Raw genomic sequence first — 14,543 nt, forward strand, 5'->3', positions numbered from 1 at the left:
CACAATTGATACGGGCAGGGGAGTGTGTCTCTGCTGGGACCTGCTGTGGCTAGGACAGCACAGATCCTTTCTGATCCTACCTTCCCAGAGGCACACTATCACAGAGCCACAGAGGAGGGCACCCCTGGAGGTCTGTAGCCCACCCTCCTACGCAGATAAGGGCCAGAGGTAGAGCAGGTTGCTCAGGGCTGTGTCCAGTTGAGACTGCAATATCTACATGGATGAAGATTCACAACTTCTCTGTGCCCCTTTTTTAACATGACTGCCCTTGGGATATACTTTTTTTTTTCCAGGTATCAGGGAATCCTTATATCCTCGTATCAATTTCCCATGTCCCATTATTTGTTCATTGCCTCCCTGTTCAGCCCCAAGAAGAACCTGGCTATTTCTTTTGTACCCCCTCTTATTATCCAGCTGCAAGCAGCACTAAGATCCCCCTAACCCTCTTCCAAGTCAAAGAAGCCCAGATCTCTCAGACTCTCCTCCTACAACATGTGCTCCAGCCCCTGACCATCTCAGAGACCCATCAGGAGACTCATGGTGGTTCATTAATGTCTTTCTTGCAGTGGGAAGCCCAAAACTTGTCACACTGCTCCAGATGCAGTCCTACAGATGCTAAACAAAGGGAGAACAAGAGGACAATCACTTCCCTCCTACTAGCTACTATTTTTTTTTTTTGGGGGGGGGGGGGGAGGAGTGTTTGTAATATGGCCCATTATTGTTGCTGCTGGTGCAGTGCCTCTTCTGGTCCAATTGCAAGAATTTGTATGACCGTTTGCTGAATTTCCTAAGTACCTGCCAGCTCACATCTCCTGCCTATCCTGGTCTCTCTGAAGAGCAGTCCTGCCCACCAGGATGTCAACTGCTTGCCCACAGACTCGCTGAGAGTGCACTCTGTCCCATCATCTTCATCATTAATAAAGACATTAAGCAGTATTGGCCCCAATATCAATCCCTGAGATATACCACTAGCTGCCAGTTACTCCAGGCCATGGACCACTAGCAAGCTAATTTTCCACCCCCCTTGTCATCCAGTCTGTATCTCATCCCTTTGGCAATTTTAGTGATAATGTGATAATGGGTAACACAGGGAAAACTGCTGTCTGCAAAGATGTATGGGAGAAAATGATGAATGGGCTAGAAAAGCACAGAAAGGGAATTTGCTTTATTTATGATCCTAGATTCCCTTCTGCTAGACCCATCTACTGGACAGTGGTGTTCCCTTCAAAGCTTACTAGGAAGCTAAAGTATTATTTCAGGAAAATGGATATGAACCTTGAACTTACTTCTTCTATTCTGGAAAACCTTCTGAGACTAATTCCAAGCAGATTAGAAGAGAAGCATGAAACCTGTGTGTTTCTCAACTGATGAGTCTCAACAAATCTGGCACGTACATGCTAGTATCTAATGCCTGTAACAGGCAACGCTTGAACCCTCCTAGGGAGGACTTTGTGCCATCTTGTCTGCCTGGTATTGCTGCAAGGGCAGCTAAGCAAATGGAAACAGGCACAACAAGGCAGGGCTCATCATGCTGAAGGAAAGTGAGATTAGCAGACGCATTCAGAGCCTGCCTCCCCTCCCTAACTCATCCTCTACACACACTGAACGGTTGTCTGAAGAACGATCCCCAAGGAGCTCTTGCAGGAAAATGATGCAGATGGAAAATCATGTCTCCTGTTTGCGACTAAAACTGATCTAAAAGACAGCATGAAGGTGGTGCCTTGCTTTCAGGGTCTTTGGCTCTGATCCCAGGGCCTCAGTTATGATTCTGAGACAGTTTACCATGCCAGGACTTACAGGCCACCTGCAATGGGGCTAGAAGCCTTGTGTAGCAAGAGCTATGGAATTTAAGATACAGAAGCTCATGGCTGTCCTATGGTTATAGCTGTGGTGCAGCTGGATAACAGGGCTATGTATGAACGCAAACCCAGTACACTTTGGCATTAGTTCCCTGTGTGGTCCCAGAGCTCCCTGCTGGTCTCTGCAGAGTGACACAAGGGACTGCACAAAGTTGTGCCAGGGGAGGTTCAGGTTCGAAACGAGGAGACATTTCTTCTCAGAAAGAGCAGTCAGGCATTGGGACAGTTGCCTGTGGAGTGGGTGGAGTCACCGTCCCTGGGGGTGTTCAAGGAAAGGTTGGACGTGGTGCTTAGGGACATGGTCTAGTGTGTGACATTGGTGGTAGGGGGATGGTTGGACCAGGTGATCTTGGAGGGCTTTTCCAACCTTAATGATTCTGTGATTCTATGAAGACGAGGTGGTTGCCTGAGCTCCCAAGCCACCTTCACAGTTAAGCCTTGGCCTAACCTCTGCAAGAGCTCTCTCTACGGAAATTTGGGGAAATCCCAGAGATTCCCCCAGGGGACTCCTGCTGTGTCTCGACTGTTTTAGGCGCTGTTTGTGCTAGCACCTAGGATGGTGAATCTGGCCGTGCCAGGGACTCCCATAGGCAGTCGCTGCTAAAGCATTGACCAACCTGTACGCTGGTGCGATACTCCTAAATAGTCAGTAGAAACTGTTCCTGCAGATACAAAAACAGTCGTGTAGAACTGCCTTTTGTGCATAGCTAAGAAAGCTAGGAGGTGTTCTGTTTATAGTTTAAGATGATCTGTAGCAATTGTTCATGCAGGTGCCCGAGTGGTCATGTAGGACCCAGGAACTGAGCAGGGTGGCAGTTTGGTTCAGTAGTCGCACCTGGTCCAGCAGAAGACACTGGGAAAGGACCCTTGTAATAGGGACTCCCATTATGGACTCCCATGTGGATAGGGACCATATTTTCTGTTCAAGGGACTTAATTTCCCACACGAGCAGTACCCTACTCCAAGACCCCACTAAATGAGGGATTTTCTTTTAAAGAAACAACTAACATCCAAGAGACAACAGATGTTGCACATTTGTTGTGCAGATGTACAAGATCTGAAGCCTTAGATCTCTCTAGTTATCTCCATCAAGACCTATAAATTTGAACACAAATTCTGCGTGGAAAAAATGATTAAAATAAAATCCTGCCAACATGCAATGCTGTTTTTGGGAGCTGTAGCTGCTCCCTCACGTAGGGCAGGTGAAAGCTGTTTATTCAGCAGCATGTGGTGCATGTCCCCATGCAAGACCCTCTCCAGGATTCCCTCTCCACCACCAGGACCAGTGGTACCAGCATGTGGGCACCCCCACGGGGCTCGAGTTGTTCTGCCAGGCTGCTCCCAGCTCTGCTGGTCCCACTCCCCTACTTTTCTTCTATCCCAGCCTGAAAACAACATTAAAGAGCCTGGATCAAAACCCAGCAACACCTAATTCCAGTAGGTTCAAACACCACTATCTTTAAGAATTTTGTATTCTCTAGCCAAACATGCACTCCAATTATGCAGGCTTATCGCTGCTATCATGAGTACATTTTTACTCTTATAGTAAATGCACAGCAATTGTGCTTTTATTGTTTATGTTTTAATAATGGATTGCCACCCAGAAAAAAAATGAGAAACACTGCTGTAGGCAACTGGGAATCTGTCCAGGGCTACCCTCCTGTGTGTTCTTGGTGTGGGATTTGAGAGGCTAATGGTTGTTTGTCTCAGTTCAAATCTAGTAAAGAAAGTTATTCTGTATTTGCATTAGCACGAAGGAGCATATTCTGCTAAATTCCCCCCTTCTCCCTCATGTGTTTTTTCTCATTACATGTGGTGGAATCAGATTCCCAGAGGAAGTGTTCTTGGCTAAAGACTGCACTGACTACCCCACCAGTTAAAAACACTGTGCAGTTTCTAATACTACTCTCATTTTTAAAACCAAATTCTGAATTATATTGTATAAATACCCAATTCTGAAAGAACAACCTCAAAACAATGTTTTCCATTAACAGTGCATTGCAGCACAGTCCAACTAATATCACCTACCAAAAGACTGAACTTTAAGAGAGATGCTAAAAATTTTGGCTTTACCATGCCTCTAATTTTAAAAAGGACTCAAGTCTATTCCACCCTGCCTCAAAATGATTCAATATGCTCCATGTTAAATATTATTCTATCCAGTGAAGGGGGGAATTAAGTATATAAAGTACATATATATGCATATGCAAATGTACATGTATCTGGTTAGTATGTTACATTTATTACTCATGTACCAGGGCCTGGATCCACAACACAGAGCAAACAGAGAACTGGAAGCTTTTAACATCAAGAGCTTCAGATCTAAGAGGAGGAAGAGGTAGATGTAGATGCAGTGCCAGTGGCAGCTGGGGGTACACAGGGTAGGTGGCACAGGAGAGGATAGGGTCAGATCAATAGGTATCAATAGGTCAGATCAATAGGGTAGGATAGGACAGGACAGAACAGATAGACAGTCTGTTCCTGTATCGCATAACCAAGAGCGTGCACCGAGTGGAAAGGCTAAAAGGGATGTGGTTTGGCAGTGCAAGGTGGTAGGGAGAGGTTGCATCTCGAGGTTGCTGCATCCTCTGTGACTTTCCCACCTTTTAATTCCACTCTGACTATTGTAAAATGTCACTGTCTAGCTCATTTGATAGCTTCCATTAAAGAAAGTCAAAGTACTTTATAAAGAAAGTCAGTGTTATTGTGTCCATTAATGGATAGGGAACCAGGACAAAAAGTGATTTGTCCATGGCCACAAAGTTGGACAGTGGCTTTCAGAGCCTGCAGGCAAGGGCTCATATACAAGGGAACACTGATATTAAAAAACAACAACAACAAAACAGCAAAACTACCACCAATGAAAACCCCTAGCAACACCTTTCTAATTAGGGAATTTCCCTGAGGAATCTTCCAGGCAGATGGGAAAAGTACTAAAACATCTCTCCTAGGACCCATCATGCAACAGGTGGGATTAAAAAAACATGTTTTAATGTCACACAACCAATGTCACTTAGATTTCACTGTCAAATACCTTCACAGTTTTTCAAAATGGCATTTAAACAACTTGGTCACTGATTTGTAAATGTGATTTCATTTTTACTTCCAATACAAATCTCTGATTTAAGAGATAGGATAGGTTAGGACAGGTCCATGCTAAAATCTTAGCAGTGAACAGATCTGTTGTGTCTAAAGGATCTGCTCCTACCCTGACTCAAACACCTTGCCAGGCTTGCTTGGGTCTCGCCCTAGATTTCTTTCAGATGATTCTTGCCCATGAAAAGATAACTCAGACTGATCACACTACAATAAAAGACATGTTCAATGTTTCCTTCCCAGACTTGTCTTATAAATTGACCTGGGCAAATAAGCTCATTGCCATAATTCCCCCTGAATGGGATAGTTCCTGTCTCTGCTAACTGTAGGCACTGTAGCTCTGTGTCTTATTTCAGGAGCACACAAGAAACATCCAAGAAACAAAAATATAGTGACGGTAATTCTCTTTTCTCTGAGAAGAGTCTTCCATTGTCCTCCTTGGACTTACACCTGATTTACAATGCTTTGGGAAGAGAATGGGCACAGAAGACACCATCTGAAGCAAGAGGAGGAACTGAACCTTTTCAAAGGTCAAAAGTGAGACAAAAAAGAATATGGCAGTGCTGCATACACGTGTAAGCAATATAACAGCATTTTACAGGGCCTGAAGGTGGACAGCGTTATTCCCAGTGCTCCGGTGATACCGCTGTACTATCCCATTCCTCAGCTGAACGTGCCTTCTGCTTGTTCACGAGTAGCCGTGCAGTACAAGGCGCATGTTGGGAAAGCCACAACTTCCCCTCCGACGTGGTTCTGCCCTGCGATGGCAGAGAGCAAGGTCCTGTTCCTGGTTGAGGCTTGTGCTCATTGCTGTGGTGCAGAGGTCAAAGGGGCTGCCTGACCTCTTTGCCCTTCCTGTAATGGAGAAGAGGGAACAAGGTGCTTCTGAAGACATTTGGGACATCCACCCCATTTGGGTTCTGGCGTATCAAGCTGTTGCTCCCACACGGATAGGTAGGAGAGTCTTGCTAAGGTCCTGAAGAAGTACCAGAAGGCTTCCAGCGACCAGCAGGACCATGCTGCTTCCTCTTCTTGGGCCTGGGTTTGCTCCTGGGGGACAAATTTGTGCTGAGGACATAGCCTGAGCTAAACATCATCTTTCCAGGACACTCTCGGAAAACTGCCTGTTTTCAAACTACGAACCCTTCTCTTCATTTGCCTTCTGCCCTAGCAGACCATCTCTGTTTCCTACCACTCTAGCAGGCTGATTTATGGCCCTGGGGTGGCACAGAAAGGGGGGAGATGGCCTTAGTTCGCATGTACAAGGGTAATGTCAGAGCCCAAGTTGACAGCAGGGGCAAAGTAGCTTTTCTAGCTGAGCTCATTTGCACGAAGGGCAGGAGGCTGCAGGCGCGGACGTTTGGGGACAGTTGAGCAGCAAATCCCACAGGAGATCCCAGGACAGGATGAGCCTGGAGACTTCATGGACAGTGTGCTTCGCAGGGGGCATAGCATGAGTGGGGTGAAAGGCAGCGAGCCTCTGAGTGAGCCTCGCAGCAGTGCACGGGGTTTGACTGGTGTACAGCACAAGCACGAAGCCTTTGGGCTGTGAGGTCAGAGCTGCGTGGATGTAACACCCAGCGTGTCAAACCCCAGCCGCATTCAAAAAATAGGTTAAGGACAGGAAAGAACAAGGTGGTAAAAATGCTTTGTTCGCTTTGACACCCAACCAGATTAACCTGTTTCTGATGAAAACCAAAACGTGGCCGAGACGTGTTGGATGAAATCTGGAGCTCCATCACCTCTTTTCCTCATTTTTTTTATTGCATGTTCATGAACTAACTGCAATGCAAACCTCTGATCTTGGCATTTAAAACATCTCGGGCTCAGCTTTAGGAGTAGGGGGAGACTGGTATGCAAGATGTAACAACTAAATTAAGAAACTGCAAAGTGACAGAATGAAAGGAACTTGGAGCAAAAAGCGTTAAGAAACTAACACGTGGATGGAGATCTGCGGAGCAAGTGCAGGACACGAAGAAAGGAAAACCTTTCTTTTGCTGTAGTGTCAACACTGTAGTTACGAACCTTTATTTTTAGAGTTTGTTGGTTTTAGTTCTTTCACAAAATTGCTCGAAGCCAAGGCAAACATTTTTACATTTCTGGGCTTGATACTGCCCCTTTTAAAGTCATTTTCACAGGAGCAAGAGCTAGCCCCAGATCTGTGCGCACAAGGAACCTGAATGCTTCCTGGCACCCGCTTCTGTGCTCCCTTGTGCCAGGGCTGTATATGCCGAATAGAAATGTGCTCGTTTACAGCCTGGCCCATCACTCCCCAGCTGTGGGAACATTTTCTCAGTTCGCCTCGCTAACATGTGACTCAGGTAGGTGCACATGCAGATTTCACACACATACTTCTTTCATGTACGCACAAGTAGGTTCCTGCTTTGAAACACTGACTCCATAAAGCACTTGCTGGCAAACAGCGAAGCACTCATTTTATTTTTAAACGCTGTGATGTGCGTAAAAACCTGCAGAGCTTCAGACTAGGAAAAGGGAAACAATGCTTTCATCGTTTTGAAAATAAGCCATAATGCAACCTCCAGATTATGGAGATCTTCAGGCATTCTAAACATCTTCATTACCCCGCCAGCGTCAGTGAGAAATGATTGCTGGCTGCTGGCTTTAAAGCCAAGGCTCCCTCAATGCTGAGGAAGGGGTGGATTGATCAGAAGGGGCTAGGCAAGGGGTTGACAGCCCCCAGTAGCTATGACTTTTGCAAGGCATGACACCAGTCAAGTGAGAGGTGCCTCTTTTGTGCGATGGGGACATCTGGACCAGGGCTGGAGTGCCCTGCTGCATCCTAGTATGCATAGGAGGGGCTGCCGTGGAGGAACACATAGGGTTAGTTTAGGCACGTTCCTCAGAAAGACTTCCTTAAACTTGGCTGCTGCAATGTTTGGGATCACCGGAGGAACTGGACTCCCTTCCAGCTCTCATTACTTGTCGGGTTTCCAGCACTGGACTTCCGACGCTGGCCTTCCTTCCCGTCCAGATCCGTCTGCTGGGCTGCTCGGTGTCAGGGTAACAAGATGGGAACGTCATTAGCCGGACCTGACTTCGTCCAACCGCCGTCATCTGAAATGTGCTTAAAGATCACAACCCTGTTTCTGATTTTAAGGCATTTCAGATGAAACAATTTTCAGATTGAACAATTACTGCTACACTGGCAATGTAAAAGGGAAGAACAGCAACATCGGATGAGTTTGAGTGTTTCCCCCAAATCCTTGTAAAACTACCTCTGCTACAGACTAGGGCAGACAGCCATAAAGCCACAGCTATAGACAGGCTCTCTCCTGTCCTTATCTTCTCTGTATTTTCAGAGTTTCAGAGGGTCTCTGTATTTTCAGAGTTTCTGTGTTTTCCAACCCCCCCACTTCTTCCAGTTCACTGAGCTGCTTCTCCCACGTAGCCCATTGGCTTTAACTGAGCCCACAGTTGCCCGCAGAGCAAAGCCCCATTCAACTGCAGCTATTAGCATTATCTCGCCCAGCAATTTGTTTATACAGCAGGAGTGAAAGGGGCCCTAATCTAGTTCAGGCTTTTACTTGCTGCTAAAATACAAACGGTAGGTAAAAGACGATTGTTTGACTTGTTTGAAAACGTCTGCTTTTCACAGCAGTCCCTTTCAAAGGGGCAAGTTACCTACAGAGATTTTGCTATGACACGTCCAACTGGAAGCCTTTCTAGCGAGGAAGGAGGACAGCCCGAAGTGCTGAGTGCTCCGCTCCCCCCGCCGTGCATCCTACAAATAGTCACAACCACACCGCACGCTGTGCCTGCAGGGTGGGTAGTCACAGGTCATGTCAGATATGTCGCTCTCAGAAGACAAAATTAAGAGTTTGCACTCAGTCACACGCTGACAACCACTAGGGATCAGCAGCTGACCTTGCACTAACAGGTTTCTCTCTTGCAAACGTTAGCATTAAACAGCTGCACACCTGACTAAATACCCGCTTTTATCCTCTGTTCCTCTTCCTGCTGCATAAACCTGTATTTCAGGAGCTACTTTTGCAGGCGTGATTTACAGACCTGAGATGGCTGAGGACACTACTGTTGGCTGGGGTGCCAGCAGAGAAGTCTCAAGGCATCTTTTCTCCTCCTCCCCCTCCACTCCCCACCCAAATTCACAGCCAGAAAGTGCTCTTGGAGTACACAAAGTCTTGGGCACACAAAGACAATTGGGAGCCTGCACCTCTCAGCACAGGGAAGAAATACATCAGGTATCAGCCCTGCTGTCCCCAGGCTCGGAGACAACCTGGGAGACTGTTTGCCTTGGGCCTGTACCGTAGCATCCCTTACACCATCTCCTTTTCACTTTTATTTCCAAGATTCAAATGGCACGTCTGTTTTCTTACAGCTCCAAGGTGGGCAGGAGGGGGAGGAGGAGGCAGTGAACGCTGCCATAAAACCTCTTTCATACCAGGGACCCGTATATTGGATGTTGGCCCTGGGATAATAAATAATTTATATTATTTACCTCTGCTGGAATGGGAAAGGAAAACAGCTGGAACAAGCACAGCTCTCAGCCACAGGCGGTGCAGTTGTGGATGCACAGGAACCCCACAGGACAACCAGGCACCCTCAGAAACCAGGGCAAAGCACACGGTGTGCTGAAATAGAACGGTGAGGCACTAAACAGTTTCTTTCCTTCCTCTATTACCTTTTATAACAGGACAGAAAACATCTGACTCTCCTCTGACTCTCCTTTTTTTTTTTTTTCTGGTAGATTTTCTTAAATTACTTAAAAAATACTAAGGGACACATTTCCATTAGCAGCAGCGCTGATTCTTTAGTAATTCATGAAGAAAATACATGAAAAAATTGGCAAGAGCTGATCCCTCGGGAAACAGAAATGCCTGATTTGATAACTCAGCCTGGTCACTTGGACAAAATAAGCAACAGGGTATTGTAACCTAAATTAGGCAGCAAGAAATGCTGGAGAAAAGGGAGTGCTACAGCCGAGTCCGTTCTAGGGCTGAGGTGCCCTGTTCAGGTTCAGCGGGACATGCTTCTTTTCACTCTAGATCCACGGCCCTGAAAACTTAATTATAGTTTTTCACCTCGCATTAATTAACATGAGAAATGAAGACACCTCTCTTCTGTCTGCTCTCTCCCCGCCCACCCGTTATCCTCGAATAACCCATCCCGGTGGGTTAGCGCTCTCCTTGGGCGCAGGTTTGCATTCCTCTGGGGAGGAGGCACCTGGGCAGCCTGGGTGAGGCTGCAGACGGAGGAGGGTTGAGTGAGGCCTCCTTCTGCTGGCTTTTGCAGGGAAGGGAAAGCATTTTGTGTAGCCTCAGCCCCCCAAAGTGTTGCTCCTGCATGTGCCGAGCGTTCCTGAATTGCTGCAGTTTTCAGTCCAGCTGATGGAGGAGCTGGAGCCAGGCTGTATGGAGGGGAAACTGAGGCGGTCTTGGTGGCTGTTTGTGTCCCACCGTGCCACGGCAGCACCCCCAAACTGGTTGGTGGCACCTCCAAACTGCTGGTGTGATGGTCTGGTCCTCTCTCATGCCTGGGTTGGGGATCCAAGCCCCTCATCGGGCACACAATTGCATCCTAGGAGGAAAGCAAGCATGGGAAAGGCAAAAAAAAAAAAAGAGGGGGGACACATGGACTGCAAGGGTCTTAAAACTTGGTAATCAAGGGGCAAAGAAAAGAGTTTCAACACGTGCAAAAGGTCCTATGAAAATAATTTACTGTCTTCATCTTACGATGCAGTGAAATAACTTCGATTCTACAACTAAAACTGACTGCCTCTGAGCCACCTACTTGCTTTAATCCATTTATTTATGCGAAGTGCCTGAGAAAAACTTGCATTTTAGCCGCAGCCCCGCCGCCAGCAGCCCCTTGCCCCCATCCCTCCCATCGCCCTCCTTCCCCTCACCGCCGCGGAGCGCAGAAGGCACGCTGCGTGGGGCCGCCACCCCCGCTCCCGGCGTGTCCCCACGGCCCCAAACGCCACCCTACACCGAGCCACGAGCCTGGAGGCAGACCCCACAGCCTCCTCCGAGGCTCCTTTTCCCTCAGCAGCAGCAGCAGCAGCAGCACCGAGCCGACCCGCGGGCGGGACCCCGCCACCCCCCCGCCTTCAGACGGCTGCAGCGAGCAACCGGGCTCGGAGCACGGAGCCCTTCCCCGCGTGTCCACCACCCCTCTACGGGAAGAGGGGACCCCCCCCGCGACCCCCACAGCCCCCCCCCTTTAGCCTCTCCCCCTCTCCCCAGCTGCGGGCGGTGCCGCCAGGTGCGCCCGCCCCGTCGCGGCCCCGGGGGGGCGGCCGCGGCTCCTCGCCCCACCCCGGGCTCTCACCGCCCCCGGCTGAAGTCCGGTGGCTCCCGTGCCGTGCCGAGCCGGGGGGTGAGAGGGAGGGAAGGAGGTGTGTGTGTGTGGGGGGGGGGGGGGCGGTTTGCCTTCACTCGGCGCTTCCAGCATGCTCCTAAGATGGCGGTAGCGGCGGCGGGCGGCGGCGGGGGCGGCCGGGCGCAGCGCAGCGGCTGGCTGGAAGTTTTGGTGCGGGAGCGCTGGCACAAAGTGCTGGCCAACTTGGGCGGCGAGGCGCTGGTGCTGAGCGGCGAGGAGCGGCCCGACGGAGCGGCCCCCAACGGCTTGGGAGGCGATGGGGCGGCGTGCCGAGGGGCCGAAGGGGGCGGCGGGGGGCCGGCGGCGGTGCGCACCGCTTTCACCGACCCCCCCGAGCAGGTGCCCGAGGCCGTGTCCAACAAGAAGAGGTGCGTGAAGGTGCTGAAGCAGGAGCTGGGCGGGCTGGGCATCAGCATCAAGGGGGGCAAGGAGAACAAGATGCCCATCCTCATCAGCAAGATCTTCAAGGGGCTGGCGGCCGACCAGACCCAGGCTCTCTACGTGGGCGACGCGATCCTGGCCGTCAACGGCACCGACCTGCGGGACGCCACCCACGACGAGGCGGTGCAGGCGCTCAAGAGGGCCGGCAAGGAGGTGCTGCTGGAAGGTAGGGGACGGGGGGGGCTTGCAGGGGGTCCCCCGGCACGCCAAGGCTCGGCTCGGCTCGGCTCGGCCGCCCTAGAGGTGGCGGAGGGACATGGGGGACGGCTCCGCGCTCCCCGCACGTCCAGTCTGCCTCCAGCCTGCTTCCATCTCCCCCCGAGCCTCGCAGGGCTCCCCCCACGACGGCAGGTTTTTGGGGGCTCAGCCCTGCTTCCTCTCCTCATCCGAGGATCAGGCGGAGGAGCCCCGGACCCCATCAGATTCCGAGCCCGCTGCGGGGGCCCCATCACGTCGTGGCATCTCTGAGCCTGTCCGCATCCCGCTTCCCACCCCAAATGCACACTTGGCCTGTTTTCACTTCTTTTCAGCCCAAGAAGGGTGAGGGGGAGGTTGAAGGGGTGAGGGAGACCCCCAGCCCCAAAGGCAAGGGGTTGGGGGGCTTCTCCTGAGCCCGCTCTACTCATCACCCCCTGCCACCACCCCACTGCAGGGCTGGGGGCAGCAGGCTCGGATGGGGCCGGCAGCGCCCCGCTGACACGTGAACCGGCCCCGCAAAGCGCAGGCTTTCGTTTCGTTTCTCAAGGGGGACCGAGGTGGTTTTGTTCTTTCAAACAGCTTCAAAGCCGCTTTGGAAACCGAGTCCGGAGTGAGGAGTGCACGGTGGGGTATGAGAGGGAGGAGTGCAGGGGTGGTGACCCCAAAAAGGGACGGGTGTTGGCGAGGGGCTGAGCAGAAGCAGGACAGAGCTCCCCAGGACACCCAGCTCATGAGGGGAGAGGTGTTCACAGATGTTCTTATCCTTGTCTTCTCACCGGGATTCATGTAGTTGCTGGACCTGAGAAAATGAGCAGCTTCAGCAGTGCCCTTGGCACATGTTTGATAAAGTGATCACATATTTGCCCACAAGTTCATTTAACTGCAGGTCAGCAGCATTTGCAGTGTGCTGCTGCACCGTCCCTCGTGCCATCGCCTTCCTCCACGCCCTGGGTGCTCCTGCCTCGGCGTCCCCATGCCCTTTAGGTACCACACATTGTTTCACATGTTTTTTTTTTATTTGGAGGAGTGGAGGGAAGCACTGCTCCCGGTTAGGGCATGCACCTGAGCATCAGCTGCAAACAACCACCTCTGGCAGAAAGTTACAGGAAAAGCTTGAGAATTGGTTCTGTGCAGCGAAGGAGGGCAGGCGAGAAAATTTCATCTGCAGCAGCATCTACTGAGAAACTATTCGGTGTTGTCCACATTGCAGTGAAAACCTGGGGAAGAATCCCTGCCCGGTGAGGATATAACAAGCCGAGGGCCGCTGCATCCCCCCTCCGTGTGCCCCGTGCTTGTATGACCAAACTCTGTCATTTCCCTGCTTGCTGAACTGCGTACAGAGATAGCCGCGAAGGCTTAATGTGAACTGCTCGATGGGGTCTGAATGGAGCTGTTACCTCTAAATTCTGCCACTGGTTTGTTTACACAGCACAAGGGCTCCCTGGGGTGCAGGCCAGACAGCAGCTGACCTGTGGTGTGATCTAACGAGGAATGCAATGCATATCGTGCTTGCAGGGTGCTCCCTCCATGTAGTGCCTGCAGTGACAGCACCTGAACACCCTGCTGCTGCATGAGCCTGTTAAAAAACCTCGCGTTTGTTCCCAGAAGGGGCGAAGATGAAGCTGTTTCAGCAGGGACTCATCACACCCTCCTTCTCTCCACTCTTTTGGCCACTGCAGCTGTTTCCTTACATTTCTTTGCTCCGTGGAGGTGTAGGCTGATGTGTTTCAGTGGTTGTTTCTGCAATGGAATTTGTAATTTGTAAATCGAGAGCCTATTTCACTAGTCATCCCTGTGTGTCGTTAAAATATTCAGGCACTGAAATCAGTATTTCGTCCTGGCTTTCTCTTGCTGTTTTAGCGGAAGATCCAAACTCAGGACTATCCCCAGCGTTGCCCCAGGAGGTGCAGGAACCTCTCTGCACGAGTGCCTTGTGTAAGCAGGCAGTTGGAAACAACTCTCTGAGATCAGTTTCTCACTTCAGAGCTCTTTCTTCCATAGCACAGTCTAAAATGGTCTTTTTATTACTAAAGGAAGGAATATCCAAAAGTTCTTTTTTCTCTCTCTTTAAAAGTATCAGAGGGAGAGCCTCGGTTTTCCTTGCCTTCCAGACAATAGGAATTTGCTGTTTCCTGACTTCTTGGAGAGTTCTGCATTACAAAAAGCTCTGTGTGCTGGGGCCGGGGAAGGCACATGCACAGTTCCTCCCTGAGATATTCCTCCAGTTAGCAGGGCATTGCCAGTGCTCATTTCCAGTGCCAAAATGTAACACGTGCATTTTTAGGGAGTTTCTGAGACTTTCTTGTGCCTTGAAGAGCCAAAAGGCTGAATTCGGTTCAAAGCAATTGAAGAGGCACGGCAAGGTGCTAAGCACGAGAGGCAGATTTAAGGGTACGACAGGGAGACAGGGGGCTCCCGGCATTGCTCAAGACCTTGTGTGCTCCTGGGAAGGGCCCAAGGGTTGTGCGTTTGCTGGAGGTTGTCAGCAGTGAAGATGCGGTCAGCGTGGCTCAGCACACCCCACGTCAGAGCACTGGAGCCCTGTTATACGGCGTCCTTCCTAAAACTGCTTGCTCAGTGAAACGAGGC

At 50.4% G+C, this 14,543-nt stretch overlaps 1 protein-coding gene and 1 long non-coding RNA gene across 2 annotated transcripts in view; one reads left to right on the forward strand and one right to left on the reverse strand.

Annotated features, from left to right (window-relative positions):
* Positions 1-7,368: 7,368 nt before the first annotated feature.
* On the reverse strand, positions 7,369-11,355 carry LOC310895619. Its single transcript, XR_014580802.1, has 2 exons — positions 11,265-11,355; positions 7,369-10,511 (listed from the first exon to the last, which is right to left on the reverse strand). It is a non-coding gene; the product is annotated as an uncharacterized lncRNA (long non-coding RNA).
* SNTB1 (syntrophin beta 1) overlaps positions 11,349-14,543 on the forward strand; it is a 116,467-nt gene continuing 113,272 nt past the window's right edge. Inside the window, exon 1 of the mRNA XM_083827104.1 lies at positions 11,349-11,922. Within this exon, the coding sequence (XP_083683230.1) occupies positions 11,397-11,922 (526 nt within the window). The 5' untranslated portion in view covers positions 11,349-11,396. The remainder of the gene's footprint in view (positions 11,923-14,543) is intronic.

The sequence above is a fragment of the Anser anser genome (assembly GCF_964211835.1).
Source record: "Anser anser genome assembly, chromosome: 2".
Taxonomy (NCBI): Eukaryota; Metazoa; Chordata; class Aves; order Anseriformes; family Anatidae; genus Anser; species Anser anser.